This window comes from Amblyraja radiata, chromosome 8 (genome assembly GCF_010909765.2).
Source record: "Amblyraja radiata isolate CabotCenter1 chromosome 8, sAmbRad1.1.pri, whole genome shotgun sequence".
NCBI lineage: Eukaryota > Metazoa > Chordata > Chondrichthyes > Rajiformes > Rajidae > Amblyraja > Amblyraja radiata.
Window position 1 is genome coordinate 31,622,417 of NC_045963.1, and position 19,612 is coordinate 31,642,028.

The following is a 19,612-nucleotide window of genomic DNA, read 5'->3' on the forward strand; positions in this document are numbered from 1 at the left end:
ACAAAAGTACAATTGATGGGGAGTGGGCCCTGGGTGGGAAAGAGGAACGGCACAAAGAGTTTGAATTGTTAAATTATGTTGCATGTAGTTTTCTGCAGCTTGCTGCATATTAGCTTATAAATAGATGAAATATAAGCAGTTTATTCTCATGCATTATGGAGGGATTCAAAAATGATATAAAAAAGGAAGTTTGTTCTTTGAAGATCAGCTACTGGCATGCAGACTGAAATTTTATGGAATCCTTTTCCTCCAGTTTTCAGTTCCCCTTTCCTGACTGTTGTGACATTCATTATAATTTGATTTCAACCACGATGCCCAGCATTCAGTACTTCAGGCGTTGTAAACAGAAACACCCTTTGCCTCCTATTTACCTCTAGGCTCTGTCTCTTACTCCACCCATCTGCCAATTAAAATACCCATCACCTGTATCCACCTTTCACTTGCCAGGCTTTGTCCAACCCCCACCTCTCTCTACCAGTTTCTCCCCCTTTCTATTATCATTCTGTAGAAGGGTCTTGGCCTGTTGAGTTCCTCCAGCACTTTGTGTTTTGTACCACATTCTCCCTTGCTTTTGTCTCTCTCAAGTTTTCAATAGCTTTAGAGCTTGGAAAGAGGCCCTTCGGCCCACCGAGTCCATGCCGACCTTCGATCACCGCTTCACACTAGTTCTATGTTATACCACTTTCTCAACCACTCCCTGCACACTGGGTGCAATGTACAGAGGCAAATTAACCGACAAACCAGCACGTCTTTGGGATGTGGGAGGAAACCAGAGCACCTGGAGGAAACCATGCGATCACAGGGAGTACGTGCAAACTCCATACAGACAGCACCTGAGGAAAGGATCAAACTGGGGCCTGTGGTGCAGTGAGGCTGCGTGCCTACCAGCTGCGCCACTGTGCTGCTGCAATACTATTGCCTATGTTTTAATAAATCAGGAGACCAAAACTTCCTCCAGCCATCATATATACTTTCCCAGTAGAGAAAGCATCTGGACCTGAAACACGAACTGATTCTGTTATAAGCACTTCAGCGAAAGAAAATATTTATCCTGGTTCTCTGGGAAGCTTCTGTGGAATTGACATGGGAATTCCAGCCTGTTGGAATAAAAGCCGTACGACTCCAGCCTTGCAATATCACAATAAAAAAGGAAAAGCAATACGTGCCTTCAGCCTGAAATATGAACGGTTTCAGCATCTGAATAAGATCGATGTGTTTGATGGAATAGCTGATGAAGAGACCTACCCAAAGCATTAACCTCTCAATTACTACAATGATCGTTGCCAGCTTTTTTGGTAGTTGTGAACAGGTCTGATTGCACACTGCAGTCGCGATCAACAATTCTGAGCCAATCGATTCAATTGTTCAATGGTCTGTTAAAAAAGTAGTCTCTAACATGGGCGAGGCCAACAACGTCATTAGCAGAGAATAAAAGGCTGCTCACAAAGCCAGCTGTAACTGTATCTGTGCGGTGGTTTAAACTTACTGTTTCTGGGTTCTCCACTGGTGGGAACACCTCCAGATTCAAGATCAGAGCGTACGCTTGTGCCATTCCCTTCTTTGGGCAGAGGCGCACATACAAAGCAGTAAACAACATATGCAAATCAAAGAAATCTGACCTCTTCCAGCTGCACGGCCACTTTTAGCATGGGCGATGATAAAAACAAACAACAGAGGCAGAGAGGGCAGTTTTAAACAAAAATGTATGCAAGGGATTAAGTACTATGGGAAAACTGAAACAAAGTGAGAATGACAAAGCACTTTCCCTTTGGTTCATTTGGAACGGTCCTAATGAAGGTCATGTTTGACTAATCTTCTTGAATTTTTTGAAGAGGTTACTAGGGAAATTGATGAGGGTAAAGCGGTGGATGTTGTCTATATGGACTTCAGTAAGGCCTTTGACAAGGTTCCACATGGAAGGTTGGTTAAGAAGGTGCAATTGTTGGGTATTAATAGTGGAGTAGCTAGATGGATTCAACAGTGGCTGAATGGGAGATACCAGAGAGTAATGGTGGATAACTGTTTGTCAGGTTGGAGGCCGGTGACTAGTGGGGTGCCTCAGGGATCTGTGTTGGGTCCACTGTTGTTTGTCATATACATCAATGATCTGGATGATGGGGTGGTAAATTGGATTAGTAAGTATGCAGATGATACTAAGATAGGTGGTGTGGTGGATAATGAAGTCGATTTTCAGTCTACAGAGAGATTTAGGCCATTTGGAAGAGTGGGTTGAAAGATGGCAGATGGAGTTTAATGCTGATAAGTGTGAGGTGCTACATCTTGGCAGGACAAAACAAAATAGGACGTACATGGTAAATGGTAGCGAATTGAGGAATGCAGTTGAACAGAGGGATCTAGGAATAACTGTGCATAGTTCCCTGAAGGTGGAATCTCATGTAGATAGGGTGGTAAAGAAAGCTTTTGGTGTGCTGGCCTTAATAAATCAGAGCATTGAGTATAGAAGTTGGGATGTAATGTTAAAATTGTACAAGGCATTGGTGAGGCCAATGGTGTACAATTTTGGTCGCCAAATTATAGGAAAGATGTCAACAAAATAGAGAGAGTACAGAGGAGATTTACTAGAATGTTGCCTGGGTTTCAGCACCTAAGTTACAGAGAAAGGTTGAACAAGATAGGTCTTTATTCTTTGGAGTGCAGAAGGTTAAGGGGGAACTTGATAGAGGTCTTTAAAATTATGAGAGGGATTAACAGTGTTGACGTGGATAACCTTTTTCCATTGAGAGTAGGGAAGATTTAAACAAGAGGACATGATTTGAGAATTAACAGACAAAAGTTTAGGGGTAACATGAGGGGGAACTTCTTTACTCAGAGAGTGGTAGCTGTGTGGAATGAGCTTCCAGTGGAAGTGGTGGAGGCAGGTTCGATTTTATCATTTAAAAATAAATTGGATAGGTATATGGACGAGAAAGGAATGGAGGGTAGGTAGATGGGACTAGGTGAGAGTAAGTGTTCGGCACGGACTAGAAGGGCCGAGATGGTCTGTTTCCGTGCTGTAATTGTTATATGGTTATAAGAGAATTGCCCAAAGCACATGCCGATCTTCCAATGGAGGAATTCTCCAATTTTAGATAACAACTGTGTAACGGCAGCAAGATTGCTCAGTGGTAGAGACCCGGTTTCGATCGTGCCTCGGTGGGCCGAAGGGCCTGTTTCCGTGCTGTATCTCTAGACTGAAGTAAACCCCCATCCGTTTTCCTCCCTCTCTGCCCTGTGCCCCACCCTGACCCATTTCTCCCACCATCTCACCCCCTTTTCCCAACCCCTATATCCCTTCCTTTGGCTTCACTCCTCTTCTCTTCTTATTTAACACCCTTCTTCTACACATCGGCAGCCTTTGTCCATCCATCTGCCAATAAAAATCCCCCTCACCTGTATCCACCTATCACTTCCCAGCTATGCCCCACCCCCCACGTCTTTGTCACATTTTTCCCCCCCGACAATCAGTCTGAAGAAGAGCTCTGGTCCGAAATACCGTCTTATCCATGTCCTGAGATGCTGCCTCACCTGCTGAGTTACTCCAGCACTTTGCATTTTGCTCAAGATTCTAGCATCTAAAGCTCCTTGTTTTTCCAGCTTATCTTCCTTCTTCTGAATGCTGAATGAGAATACACATTCCCAGAATTGTTAGTATTTGTGAAGAGGCCAAATTGTGTATTATAAATGTGATCATAAGATCCAACTTTGAGTTAGTTGATTTAACTGCTAATTTGACTTTCAAAGGTTATTTATTGTGTTCCAGTGGGAAAGTGAAAATATTGGAATGTATGAAATAGAATAGGAATTACTCCAGCACTTTGTGTCTATTGTTTGCCTTGTTTCTGCTGGGTTTATTGTAACTGACTTGATGAAGGGGCACAGATTGAAAAGTAACCATTATTTCCCTTTTTAGTGTTGACCAATCATCTCTGCATTTCAAGCACTACAGAAATAACAGGCATTCAATAAAAATATAAATTGTGCGAAAAGGAAATTGATCAATTTCTTCACCCCAACCCCTTGTGGTATAACTTTTGTGCCAAAATGTGATAATCTTAGTTCTTGAAAAACAAAAGTCATGATATCGAAAAGATAACTGCTTCACTGACAGTGACAGAGAATGTATTATGATTTAAGTTTCATCCACGAGAAGCTCAAGATCAGGGCATTGTGTCAAGATGAAAGTAGATGATGAAAGCGGGGAAGGGTTTGGGTAATTTTCTGTCCCAGAAAAAATCTGCCCTTTTTGTGTAATTGTGCCTTGTTTGATATGTTTGGAAAAAGCTTAATGGGTATCCAGGCCCAACACTGGAGCAGAATAAAGGTGGCTATAATCTGAATCTACTGTGTTGTATGATGTCCTACCAAGAGTGTGAAATGCTGACACCAGTTTCTGAGACACAAAATGTTGCTCATGCCACGGGTTAACATCCTGGCCTCAAACGGTTACTAAATGTTCATGTTAATATGTTACATTGTTATAATGTTATATGTTATGTTCATAGGTTCTAGAAGCAGAATTTGGCTATTCGCCCCATCAAGTTTACTCTGCCATTCAATCATGCCTGATCTATGTTTCCCTCTCAACCCCATTTTCCTGTTTACTCCCTGAAACCTGACACCCTGATACTAATCATGTTAAATGTTATAATATGTTATATTATCCTGCATAAAACTGATAAATTATAAGCTGCCATCCTTTGAAAAAGAGACACTGAACTAGTTGCCCAAGAAGGATCAACATTGATACTGTCGCATTCTACATGAAAGTGGTTTGCCTCTGCTAAAGGCTTTCTCTGCAGTGTGACCAACAATGACAAAAGATTAAGTTAACATACCACACATATGGCACCAATATTACGAGGAAGCACTCAGCTTTTGCCTTAAACATCTGCCACCTGGTGCACAAAGAAATTATGAAAATGAAATTGCTTTTTAATCTCAACATGTCCATGTGTTCTAAAAACAAAATTTTTATTTTTTTTATTTTATTTTTATTAGAAGTACGGTAAATTACAATAACACACAACACATATATCTTAATACATTTTTTGTACCGCTTCATTTTTTTTTTTTTTTTTTAAAGCTTTAAGAAAAAGATAGAAGTAAGGAAAGTAAAGAAGGTGTGCAAGAGTTGTGAAGTGCAAGAGAGTGTTGGGAAAAGAAAGCCCCTTAGAAAAGAAGTTAGAGAAGGAAGTAAAGTAAGAAAGTAGACCCTAGAAAAGAAAGAAAAAGAAAGTAAGGACAGTCGCTCTATTATAACATTAAACTCCGCAGAAAGACTACCAACCAAGTCTGTTTTTGTTGTTTTATCTCCCAATGCCAGGTCCTGATACCATTTATTTATTTTTTTTAATTACTATTGCACCTCATGATTGTAATAGGTCCAGAAACGTAGACCACGTCTTTTGGAATTGGTCTGCTGAAATTAATGTCCCCTGAAGCAATAAGCATTACTTTCGAGCACTTGTTAAAATGTTGATTATGAATAGCCCACAACAACCAATTATCCCATCTCTGTCTACATCCATGACACTCATGAGTTTCATTTCATAAAATTCCATTAAGGTGAACCATTTCATGCCGCTAACTCTCTGTCAAAACAATGCTGTTAATTTATACTCCAGACAATAGATTGCTATAACTAAATATATTACATTGATACAAATCATACACATTTAAGGGGTAGCAAGCAAGACAAACAATACCAGAAGGATTATTCAGATCAGGAATGTTCCTAAATGATCAAGAACATTTTCTTTTGCTGTCAGTAAAATAAAATTACACCAGAGAGTGCCGACATTTTATGCTAAAATAGTTAAAACAGCTTTTTACGTAGATACAAGGATTTGCTGCTGCTGGAATCTTGTGTCGGACTCAAAGTGGTGGAATAACTCAGTAAGTCAGGCAGCATATGTGGAGGACATATATAGGCAACCTTTCCAGTAAGGACCCTTCATCAGTTTGAAGAAGGATCCCGACCCAAAACGTTGCCTATTCATGCCCTCCAGAGATGCTGCCTGATCCGCTGAGTTACTCCTTCTGAACAGCCTTTGCAGTGCTGGCGAAATTATTAGATCTAGTGCTGAAAGTAACCTGCTGACCACTGATATTTCAAAGGAACTTTTGGAACTATCAACCCTTTATTAGATTCAATGCCACTCATACAGTTTTGAGTGCTAACAAGGGTGGCAGTCGATTTGGGGGAGGGAGGGAGGTGTGGCTAAAACAACTAGGATTACAACAAGCCCCTTTCTCCAACATTCTTCCACATACTACATACAGTGCCCTCCATGTTTAGGACAAAGAGTCATCATTTATTTATTTGCCTCTGCATTCCACAATTTGAGGTTTGTATTAGAAAGAAAATCAGATGTGGTTAAAGTGCACATGGTCAGATTTTATTAAAGGGTATTTTTATACATTTTGGTTACACCATGTAGAAATTACAGCTGTGTTTATACATAGTCCCCCCCAATTCAGGGCACCATGATGTTTGGGACATATGGCTTCACAGGTGTTTGTAATTGCTCAGGTACGTTTAATTGCCTCCTTAATGCAGGAGAGTAAACAAGCCAATTTACCTACATACCTATACGACTTGAGTGTGGGAGGAAACCGAGGATCTCAAAGATAACCCACATGGTCACAGGGCAAACGTACAAACTCTGTACAGAGAGCACCTATATTCGGCATTGAACCCGGGTCTGCGGTGCTGCAAGCCCTGTAAGGCAGCAACTCTACTGCTGCTCACCATGCTGCCCACTAAACTAAACAAAACGAGCATATCAACGCAAGTCTTCATCATCATGATAACCTTAGAAAATCTTCAGTGACTGACTGACCTGTAGAAAATAATCTGCTGGTTTAAGAAAGATATTATAATGGAATATAAGAGAGTTGGAACTTGGTCAGAATGAACTAAAGGGGAATCATTTCACTCAAGTAGATCTTGAAATGGAACTCTATCGTGTATGCATCCAGAGATATATATAATAAAACAATAATGTCAACCGTTACATTGTGGTGTCAAAAAGAAGCAATTTTACTATTATAAGTTTAAAAAAAAAAAAAAAAAATTTAATTCTTTATTTCGAACAGAATAAAATAATAAAAAGCAAGTGTGAAACAGCATACAAAAAACAAAACAAGAATATTTATAAAGTGTCATAAACAATATCTATAAATAAATGAAATCGTATGTGTCCAAAAAGGAGCAGGAAGAAGCCAAAGCTTATTAATTCCCACCCCTTATTCAACTGCTTATAATTATCTTATACAAATTTAGCAGCTATATGTACACCATATGTACACCAGCAGCTATATGTACACCAAATTATTTACATTTATACACTATTCAAATATTTACAAAGTCATACAAAAGAGAGAAAAAAATAAAAAATAAAAGAAAAACCCTCATATACTATACAGTATCTTATTCATATATACAACCCATCACCTTATCATCACCCTTCCCAATACAATCAGTATAACAAATATCCCACTCACAATCACCTATCCTCATCCCAATATCCTTTAAAAAAAGTGTTTTTGTACATCTTTTTAAACTGAATTATGTTTGTGCTAAGTTTTATCTCCTGTTCCAGACCATTCCACAAATTCACACCACAGATTGCTATGCACATACTTTTAAGAGTTGTTCTGACATTGAGTTTTTTTAAATTATGTTCCCCTCTCAAATTATACCCACCCTATCTTTCCATAAACAGTTTTTGTATATTTCTTGGAAGTAAATTATTTCTTGCTTTGTACATGATTTGCGCAGTCTTAAATTTAACCAGATCAGTGAACTTAAGTATCCATGTAAACACTTAACTCAATAGTTTGTGCTTCAGAGTGCTCTTAGGTTTTTACATCTCCCCAACATTTTGAAAGTCTGGGATCACCAACACATCGCATCAAAGGCTGCACTAAAATTTCCCTCCCTTGCTGTAGTGGGCAAAAATAAATATTGGTGCATTGTGCAATGAAGGGACCAGCGTGCATAATTTGTTGAAATTCAATCAATTGACTACCCAGTTTTATGAATCCCAGTAATATCTGGCATATCGAGACTTCAGTAAATAAGCCTCTCTCTCTTTTGGTGTGTTAAATAATCATGTTCATAAAAGGCTCACCATCCAAGTACAACTAATGTGCACCATCAACTAATTCAGTTCAGATTCTAGGAGTCTGCAGTCCAACTACTCACACTTATCTTGTTAATTCGCTTGTAAATGCAGCAGCCCCATGGCTCCAACATTTTTACGATGCAGTGGTTTTACAGCTGGGTATAAGGATATTCAATTCAGTCATGCACATCTCACCACAATGGAAGCATAAGTTCATAAGTCATAGGAGCAGAAGCCATTCCGCCCATCAAATCTACGTTGCCATTCGATCTATCTATCTCTCTCAACCCCATTCTCCTGCCTTCTTCCCATAACCTTTGACACCCTTACTATTCAAGAATCTTGTCAATCTCTGCCTTAAAAATACCCAATGATGGCCTCCACATGGCATAGCAGCATGGAGGAGGGCAGCCTTGTCGTATCATTTTGTAAAAAACAAGTAAATGACTCGAGCAGATTAAAAATAACTATCAGATATCTGGAATAAAACATAACTTGCACTATGCAATTTTCAGAAATTTTGACAAAGAATACAATACATTTACTTCCTCACTGAACTTTGCTCCAGGAAGTTAGAATTTTTTGTGGCATAAATCTTACTTCTGGGATAACCATTATTAGTTTCTGAAGTTGGATAGTGTTCCTGTATCTTGGGAACTTTTCTAATACCCCTCTTGCACTCCGACAAGAAAAATACTTTTCAGACAATAGGTAAAGCAAAAGCACATTTCGCCAGCACACTATCTTGACATTCGGTACTGATTTGCTCATTTGATTAGTACAACTATAGCTTGTACCCCATAGACAGTAGATCGAATATCCATCCTAAATTGTAAATACACCCTAATTTTACCTGTTCTCTCCATTCTGACTAAGATCCAGATTCACTGTACTTTCACTTGCTATTTCCCAGAGTTTATTCATACATATTCTAGTTTTCATATGCAAACTTCCTTTTTAAAGAAAATTCATAATGCCATAGTATCCCATAGTGCTTTGCAGTCAATTAGCACTTTTAGAAATGAAATACAGAAGCTAATGTGCACACGGCAATAACGCAACACTAACTAAATAACTTTTTTGGTGAAGATAGACTCAAGAAGCTGGAGCAACTCAGCGGGTCAGAGAGCATCTCTAGAAAAAAGTAATAAGTAATGTTTCGGGTTGAGATCATTCTTTAGTCTTGACCCAAAACGTCACCTATTCCTTTTCTCCAGAGATGCTTTCTGACCCACTGAGTTACTCCAGCTTTTTGTGTCTATCTTCTGTTTAAACCAGCATCTGCAGTTCCTTCCTAAACATTTTTGGTGACATTGATTCTGTCCTTTATAAACTTATTCTCTGCTTTTTTACTCCTCTGTCAAATCATAATATCCAAAATTTGAGTTGATGTAAAATGTACAGAATTATCTGCCTGCAACAGCAAGGTAATATCTAGACATCATGATGATCTTCAATGAGCAATAAAGCCAACAACATGTATTTGATCAAAAATGCTGGAGAAACTCAGCGGGTGAGGCGGCATCTATGGAGCGAAGGAATAGGTGACGTTTTGGGTTGAGACCCTAGAAGTTTCTCCAGCATTTTTGATCAAATACATGTTGTTGATTTTATTGCTCATTGAAGATCATCATGATGTCTAGATATTACCTTGCTGTTGCAGGCAGAATAATTCTGTATATTTTATATCAGATGTAGACAAAAATGCTGGAGAAACTCAGCAGGTGAGGCAGCATCTATGGAGAGAAGGAATAGACGACGTTTCGGGTCGAGACTTCAGAAGAAGGGTCTCGACCCGAAATGTCGCCTGTTCCTTTGCTCCATAGATGCTGCCTTACCTGCTGAGTTTCTCCCGCATTTTTGTCTACCTTCGATTTTTCCAACATTTGCAGTTCTTTCTTAAACATTTATTTGATCAATACTTTCACCAGGAAGTCATTCCACAGGGAGTGTTGATTGCAGAATCAGGTCTGCTTTAGTTGACATGTATGGTTTTGATTATGGCTTCAGTGAAATTAACTGTTAGCTCAATGAGAATTACGTTTCTTTAAAGAATATAAATAAATCTTGGGTTAGTTGAGGGTTTTATCAAAACTTATTGCACACTCAGAACATTGTCTCTTTCAAGTTTTACCTTTTAATGATCACACTGCTAAATACCAAGGATTTTAGAAATTGTTAAGTAGGATTACTTTTGCCTTAAAGCTGAATAATCTTACTGTCAAGAAATATATCAGGGTTCTTATAAATTACTTTGAGGGAAGCAACATGATTTATTTTGATACCACAAATCATAATGAAACAAATTTGGAAATCAGAACATGCCAGAAATACATATCCAGCTCACTCAACAGCAGATGCAGATAATTAATTTAAAGTTCTTGACATAAGAAGTGGGGTCCTAAAAAAAACCCCTTAACTTACCTCTTTTCAAGATCCTGACAACCTTATTGTGAATTACTGCCTTTTCTCCCCCCAGTTCAGTGTTCTGACATTTACAGTTGATCCCCTGCTGAGACTTGTTCTGCTGACAGCGTTCATCGGTGCATGCATGAGTCATAGAGTCATACAGCATGGAAGCCCTTCAGCTCCACTTGCCTATGCCGACCAGGATGCCCCATCTGCACTTGTCCCATCTGCCCGCGTTTGACCCCTATCCCGATAAACCTTCCATAAGGAATAGGAGTAGAATTAGGCCATTCGGCTCATCGAATCTACTCCGCCATTCAATCATGGCTACTCCATCTCTCCCTCCTACCCCATTCTCCTGCCTTCTCGCCATAACCTCTGACACCTGTACTAATCAATAATCTATCTATCTTTCCTATCCATGTACCTGTCCAAATGTCTTTTAAATGTTGTTATGGTACATAAATGTTGTTATTGTACTGATTTTATTTATATCTTAATAAATTATTTGAAATTCATCTTTGAGGAACAAGTAACAATGGTTCTCACCTGCATGCGACCCAGCCAATGAAATATGACAAAGCTGGTACCATGAGAAAGATGTAAGACCTAACCAGGAATCAAAAGCAGCCTTCACATTGTTTAGTTTAGTTTAGAGATACAGCATGCAAACAGGCCCATCGACCCACCGGGTCCGCGCCGACCAGCGATCCCCGCACACTAACACTATACCACACCAGGGACAATTTAACAATATTTACCAAAGCCAATAAACATGTATGTGTTTGGAATGTGGGAGGAAACCGGAGCTCTCTGGGAAAACACACACGCTCATGGGGAGAATGTACAAACTCCTTACAGACAGCACCGATAATCAGGATCGAACCTGGGTGTCTGGCGCTGTAAGGCAGCAAATCTACTACTGCGCCACTGTGTGTGGAAAGAATGGCAGGTCTTGCTGAAATACTCTACACTGGGCCGGTCCAGGAACATCAATTGGCCACAAAAGAAACACAATCCAAACTTAGGATGGTGATACTCTTATGGGGGCCTTTTTGACGTGCGGCCTCAAGGGATGTGGAAACTCAGTTTCACAAGTTATTAAAAGCAGCGTACAAGCTTTATGAAAATTTTCTCAGAATATAAAAATTGAGACATCCTGGTGAATTTATAGAAAGCCTTATCAAGGCAGGAATATCACGTGCTGTTGAATGGAGGCATAAGAGCCTGCAGATGCTGGAATCTTGAGGAAAAAAAGAACTGGAGGAAAAGAGCGGGTCAGGGAATATCAAGGGAGATAGGCTGGGACCCTTCTTCATACTGATGGAGTGGAGGAGGGAAAGTTGGCAAATAAAGTCGAAGGATAGAGGTGGGACTAAACCTGGCAAGTGAAAAGGTAGACACAGATGGATGGAGGTAGTGGCAAAGGTTGGAGGGGAAACGGAGACTAAAGGGTGGGAGATAAGGAAGGAAGAGAATTGAAATGTAAAGCTGGAGGGAGGGAGGGATATAGGGGGAAGAGGGGGGGGGGGGGAGGTGAATGGTAGATGAGTGGAAGGAGCAGGGGAAAGGAACTGGGTGATGGGGTAATGGGAGAAGGGTGTGCAAGCAAGGGTGGGCAGATGAGAGGGGGGTCAGAAGGTTTACTTGAAGGTGGCAGATTCAAATGTTCATGCTATCGAGTTGTATGATACCGAAAATAATACGAGGTGCTGTTCTTCCAGTTTGTACACGGCCTCACTCTGGCAATGGAGGAGGCCGAGGACTGATAGGTTGGTATGGGAATGGGAAGGGGAGTTAAAATTGCTGGCAACAGGGAAATTCAACAGGCCTTGGCAGACAGAGCGCATGTGCTCAATGAAATAGCACCTAGGCTATGCTTGGTCTTGTCAGTGTAGAGGAGGCCACGTCAGGAGCACCAAAATGCAATAGACGAGGATGAGAGAGATGCAAGTGAACCTGTCTCACCTGGAAGGGCTGCCGGCTTCCATGAATGGTGGTGAGAGAGGAGGTATAGGAACAGGTTGCAGACAAAAGTACATAGGGAAGGGTGGGATGGCATGAGCGAACCATGCAGTTACAGAGGTCTCTGTGGAAAGCAGAAGAGATGGTAAGATGCAATTGATGTGGGATGATGTTGAAGATGACTGAAATGTCAGAGAATGATATGTTGAATGCAGAGACCAGTGGGGTGAAAGTTAAGGACCAGGGGATCTCTACCCTTGCTATATCTGGGGGAAGGGGGAACAAGAGCACAACTGTGGGGAAACAGAACAGACATGGGGCAAAAGCTCCATTCACAAGAGCAGGGGGAAAACCACATTTACTGAAGAAAGAGGACATCTCAGATGAACAGGAGTGAAAAGCTTAATCTTGGGAGCAGATGTGGCAGAGACACAGAAATCGAGAGTAAGAGGTGGTGTCCTTCGTAAAGCACTTTGTCTTTTACTTGGGGCTTTGTTTAATTGGGAAGCTATTGGACACGTGAAGATGCTGCACAGATTCACTGATATGTTGTTTGAATTAAGTCACAAAAAGCAAGAACAATTTTCATTCAAACACAATGGCAGTATTATACTTTAGAACAGGGAAGATTATGGGAGGATTTGAAGGTAAAGTATTTGTTAAGGGCCTGACCAGAGTAGATCAATTGTTTTCATTGCACAAGAGGATGGTGGGTGTCTTGGTTCTTGGTTTCTTGGTCCTCCAAAATATTCCAAATGGAATTTAAACTGGAGGTGGTACCTCATGGTGGTACCCCATCTCCCCCCTCTGGAAGCAGATACAATGGTGGCATTTAAGAGGCTTTTAGAGAGGCATATGCATATGCAGGGAATGAAGGGATATGGATCATGTGCAGGCAGATTAAATTAATTTAAGACACAAAGGGCTGGAGTAGCTCGGCTTGTCAGGCAGCATCTCTGAAAAACATGGATAGGTGATGTTTGAGACTCGTCTGAAGTAGGGTCCTGACCTGAAACATCACCTATCCAGGTTCTCCAGCGATGCTCTCTGGCCCACTGAGTTACTCTACCACTTGGTCTCTTTTTTTTGTAAACTAGCATCTGTAGTTCCTTGTTTCTCTATTCTCTGAGATTAGTTTAACTTGGCATCATGTTCAGCATAGACATTATGGGCAGAAGGGCTTGTTCCTGTGCTGTACTTTTCTATTTTCTACCTTCTGAGATTAAATGCAGGTGATTTCGACAAGACATCAGAAGAAACAAACACATGAGAATGTTTTAAAAACGTAGAACCTTTGACCAGAGCTAGTGATGGAAACAGATACCTTTTCAACATTTAATAATATGTTAGGTCTGTGGTTAAAGGAAAATGGAAGGAAGTTTAATGAGGATTGTGTGGGCTTGAGTTTGCAACCATCCCGGTTGTGGGGAATATCAATCAAGTGATTAATGGCCAGCATTCAATAAGTTACCATAAATAACCCCCTCACTTCCTTCCAATCCAACAAAGGTTAGGCTCCCTTCCATTCCAATCACACTGGAGGATATGGTAACTTCTGCTAACTTTTCAATAAATTACTGAATTATTTAACCTCTCTTATTAAAATCTAATTTGTTCAATTACAGAAATGTGTGACTTGAGAGGTAATTGGTATCCTGAGAGTTATTTGATTTTCATTGGCCTAAATTAATATATTGGATATATATCCTAATTGACATCAGCATGCTATGCAATAAATAAATTAGGGTTTTCTCATTTTACTGTCTAGCAGCTGTGGTACTAAAGTTTACAAAACAAGGAGGTCACAGATTCAATTTCAGTCTCTTCTGTGCTTACTTGTCTCAGCTCGGAGAATACAGATATTGATATCACAGTCTAACAATGTGGAAGGATGGATGAAAGAAGAGGGAGGGAAATGAAATAAATAATTAGGCAGCTCTTGGTCCCTAATTCCCTTCAAATCAATTTAGCTAGAGCTGGCATGTATGTGAGTTTTGGGCGAACATAAAATTGGTTTGGCTCTCATGGCTTTTCCCAGTGAAAATGCATTACCTAGATTCCAAGCCTTCAAGGAGCTTCTCGTTTTTGCCACCAACGAATCCAACCTTCACATGAACTATAATATTTGGGACAAGACTTGAACAAGAGGACCACTGTGTGCCTGTGTTTGTTTCTGTGTGCGTGTCTGTTACTGTGTGCCTCTTTATCTGTGTTTGCACATGTGCATGCGTACATTCCCGTGTGCATCTGTGTGTGTGCGCGCATATGAGTGCGTGCATCTGCGTGCATCTGTGTGGGTCAGTGTGTGCACATGACTGCGCGCGTGTGTGCTTGTATTTTCCTGTATGTGTGCATGTATGCGCATGCGAAAATTCAAGAACGTGTTTTTATTTTTGCAAGACTTAAAAAGTTCAACACAAAATAACTCACCAAGTGCTCCATGATCTTTGCGCTTTGTGGATTCATGGCAAGAGCTTCATCATAAAAGTGCTTGGCTGCATTCAAGTTGCCGCTCACCTCTGCCAACCTCCCACGCATAAACATTACATCATGCGACACAGAGAAAAGGCTGGCTGCCTCTTTGATACAAAATGAGGCTTCCTTGGTTCTTTGTAGTTGAATAAAAAGTTCAGCTAATAAAAGAAAAACCATTGTTCAAATTCCATGAAAGAGAAATACGCTAAAACAGAGAGAGAATTGGTCTGTTATCTGAAATGCTTTGGATTGATTGTTTGAAAGATACTGCAAAGAAACAGGCTCTTCATCCCACTGAGTCCAAGCCGACCACACTCTCAAAGAGCTGCAAGTAGCTACCATTGGGAACTTCACAAGTTGCATTTTATCACAGCAATCATTGTGCAAAATAATCAAAATTAATTTTTTATCTCTTTGAATTTTCCTGAGTTTTGGGGATTTTCAATCGGGTTTCCAATCAATTTTCCAATTAAGAGTGAAATCCAATTTCCGCACTTAAAAATGATTCAAATATTTATAACGTAAAATCATTAACGTTTGAAATTTATATTCAATCATCATGCGATCAATTGTCACAAGGGCGTCACAGTACCACAGCTGGTAGAGCTGCTGCTACACAGGGTCAGAGACCTGGGTTCGATCCTGACCTTGGGTGTTATCTTTGTGGAGTTTGCACGTTCTCCCTGTGACTGCATGGGTTTCCTCTGTGTGCTCCGGTTTCCACCAACATCCCAAAGACACGCTGGTTTATAGGTTAATTGGCCTTGTAAAATTGTCCTGATGACATCAAACTAATGTGAACGGGTTATCAATAATCGCTGAAGGGGTTGTTTCCATGATGTATCTTTCAATCAATTCAATCAAAAAGACCAATCATCACAAGACCAAATCTTGAGAATTAATTGCATTGTTTGACAACATTTAATGAAAGGAGATAATAGACTTCAATATAGATAATTCTAACGTAAAGTGAATGAAGCGCAGATTTTAGTGTAACGAGATTTAATTTTGAACAGTGCTTTCCAATTTCAAAGTGAATCTTGGAAACTCTTTTGCTGGCTATTTTAGCAGGCCGACATTTCGACGAGGTCCTGATTATTTGATATTCTAAACTCTTCAACTGGAAGTGAATAACTATAAATCTGCAGTAAGTTAAGAACATTTTTGAAAAGAGCTGTCAAAGTCAATGAGCAATTTTCTGTTGATATATATTTTTGTCCTTGCATATTTATCTGGGTTCCTGTTTGTTTAACTGGGCACACAGAAAATAATTTATGATTTCTGCATAGTTTCCAACACTATTTTTCATTTTACTTAAAAGCCTCTGCAAGTATGATTGCCTCATTAATGTTTCAGTCAAGGAACGATGGAGAGGCACCATGGAGGGGAAGTATTTTGTCTGTAAGGTTGTAGGAATCTTTTATTCATATATAAAAACTCACCTACTCATCAAGAAGAGTTCAAGGTAAATTTCATTCTGATCCGTAGCCTGATCTCTGGTAGGCTGCGGACTAGAAAAAGCTATTTGTTCTTCAAGAGTGATTTTACAGAGGTGTATAAGATCATGAGAGGAATAGACCAGGTAGATGCACAGGGTCTCTTGCCCAGAGTAGGTGAATCAAGGACCAGAGGACATAGGTTTAAGGTGAAAGGAAAAAAAATAATAGGAATCTGGGGGGCAACTTTTTCACAGTGGTGAATGTATGGAACAAGCTGCCAGAGGAGGTAGATGAGGCAGGGACTATCCCAACATTTAAGAAGCTAACTGCTTCACAGGTACATTGATAGGACAGGTTTGGAGGGATATGGACCAAATGTTGGCAGGTTGGACTAGTGTAGCTGTGACATGTTGGCCAGTGTGGGCAAGTTGGGGCGAAGGACCTGTTTCCGACTGTATCACTCTATGACTCTAATCCTTTCCTACCAAAATTTTACACCCAACTCTAATTCAAAATTCCCGTACTATCTGCATATCTAAAATTACCTAAACATCTATACACTGATCAAAGGGACCTATTTGGTCTTCCCCAGTTTTCTGTCAATAACTATTTCGCAGTTCATGCTGATATATTAACTGTAATCAATTGAACCATAATTTTGAGGTAACGCAGGCTGTTAACTAATTGTAGTTAACAAACACAATTGGTGTGAATGGAAATTAAGGTGTAAATTTAATGGCTCAGCAATCATGCTAGTTGATATGAAATTTGTAAAATGAAAAAATAAATCCAGATTAGTCTCCAGCTGAGATCTTGCTGACATCCACTTGCTACAATCCCCGATTGTGGCAAGATGTTCCCTCTGAAAACTGTTCAATCATTTTAGCTAGAGTTCAAATGGGTTTTAAACTCTATCATGTCAAACAGCTATCTTATTTAACTTGCATTGTTGCAAATAAGTGTGATTTTCTGATGCCATGTAACTCTGCCACCCTACAATGCAGGCTACAATTCACCTGCTTTCGCCTGAACAAGAAGACCTGTGGCCATTAGGGTGACGCCTGACAAAGGAAATGGGATAATGACATGAAGACTTTTCAGGGTTCACAATGAAAACCATTAGCCACAACAACGTGTAGAATAGAACTGCCGATGCTGGTATATACCGAAGTCAGGTATATACCAGCATAAAGATGGGTGACTTTTCAGGTCAGCACCCTTCTTAGGTTTGAAGAAGGGTCCCAACCTGAAACGTCACCCATCTTTTTTCTCTGTGAATATCTTAGCCACAGCAAACCGTTTAACACAGCAAACTATTCGGTATCACATTACACATACTCAACAACAGGAACATTTTTCTGAGAAAGAGAGAGAGAAATGCAGAAGGGAGGAGAAGGAGGAGAAAGGCACAGGGAACACATAACAGAACTTTAGAAAGAGAAGCAGGAATAGGATATTCGTCCACTTGTGCTTGTTCTGCCATTCAGTGCCTTCAAGGCTGATCTTTTCTCAGCATCACTTTCCTGCATTCCAGATTCCTTGAATAGCTGAGAATCTATCGATCTCCTTCTTGTTTACACTCAGTGACTGACCATCCACAGCGAGGGTGAGAATGAGAATGGGGCGAGGGGGAGGGAGAGCGAGTGACGGGGGGAGGGAGAGTGAGGAGCGGGGGGGGGGGGGGGGGGGATAATGAAAGGTATGGGGAGAAAGAGTGAAAGGTAAGGGGGAGAAAGAGTGAACGGTGAGGGAGAGAGAGAGTGAAGAGCAAAGGGAGAGAGAGTGAAAGGTGAAGGGGGAGGTGCTTTTCAAACATTTTCTCAACCTGCCCTGCCACTTTCAGTAATCAGTACATCTATACTCTCAGATCTCACTGGCCTTGCATACTTTCAGAATTGTTCCAACTACTTTTAATGCCCATTTTTATCAATTCTTACAAAATACAGCACTTTACATTTCTCTGCATTATATTTCACCAGTAAAGTCTCCAAATCTGCACTTTCTACAGCCTGTCTACATCTGCTTGATATCTGTTATTATTCTTGTCACAGTTCAATGAATCTCCAAGCTTCATGTCAGCTCCAAATGTGGAAATGGCATCCTGCACACACAAGTACGCATCATTGGTATATGATAAGAAAAATACTGGTGCAAGCAGTATATACAGTGGGGAATTCCAGTGTATATTTCCTTGCATTTACAAAGCAACCTTTAACTAGTCTGTTAGGACTTCAGCAAGGCATTTTTATATGGCTTCATGGTAGGAAGCAGAAGGTGATGGTGAAAGTTTGTTTTCAGTCTGGAAGTCTGTGACTAGTGGTGTGTCTCAGGGATCAGTGCTGGGCTCATTGCTCTTTGTGACCTATATCAGAATATGGTTGAGAATATACAAAGCATGATGAGTACATTTGTAGATAGAGTCATGAAGCATGGAAAGAAGCCGTTCAGCCCAACTCATCCATGCCGACCAAGATGACCCATCTAAGCTAGTCCCATCTACCTGCATGTGGCCCATATCCCTCTAAACCTTTCGCATCCCTGTACTTGCCAAAATGTATTTCAAATGTTGTTATCGTGTCTGCCTCAACTACTTCCTCTGGCAGTTCATTCCATATATTCAAAACGACAAAAAATAGATGGTATCATGGAAATTGCAGATGGTTATCAAGAATTGCAGCAGGATCTTGATCAGTTGGGCATGGGCTGAAGAATGGCAAATGGAGTAAGAAGGGTACTGAACCATAACACGACCCATTCCTTCTATCCAGAGATGCTGCCTGTCCTGTTGAGTTACTCCAGCATTTTGTGTCTATCTTCGGTGTAAACCATTATCTGCAGTTCCTTCCTACATAGAAATTGGAATGTTATGTTACAGTTGTGCAAGACGTTGGTGTGGCCGCATTTGGGGCATTTTGGTCACTCTGCTGTAGGAAAGATGTCATTTAAGTGGAAAGAGTACAGAAAAAAATTAAGTATGTTACTTGGACTCAAGGGCCTGAACTAGAAGGAGTGGTTGGGCAGGATGGGGCTTTGTTCCTTGGAGCCAGTTCACAGGAATCTGTGGGGTGATTACAAACAAAAGGGTATAAAATCATGAGGGGATAGACAGGGTGAATTACATCGTATTTTTTCACAGTTGGTAGGCTTAGGTTTAAGGTGAGAGGGGAAATATTTAATAGGAGTCTGACTGGCATC

General features: G+C 40.4%; 1 protein-coding gene across 3 annotated transcripts in view; it reads right to left on the reverse strand.

Moving 5' to 3' along the window:
• Window positions 1-19,612, reverse strand: part of ttc7a (tetratricopeptide repeat domain 7A) — a 213,365-nt gene that overhangs the window by 32,852 nt on the left and 160,901 nt on the right. For all 3 annotated transcript variants that reach the window (XM_033025502.1, XM_033025503.1, XM_033025504.1), the window contains one exon: window positions 14,934-15,136. In XM_033025502.1, the coding sequence (XP_032881393.1) occupies window positions 14,934-15,136 (203 nt within the window). The remainder of the gene's footprint in view (window positions 1-14,933; window positions 15,137-19,612) is intronic.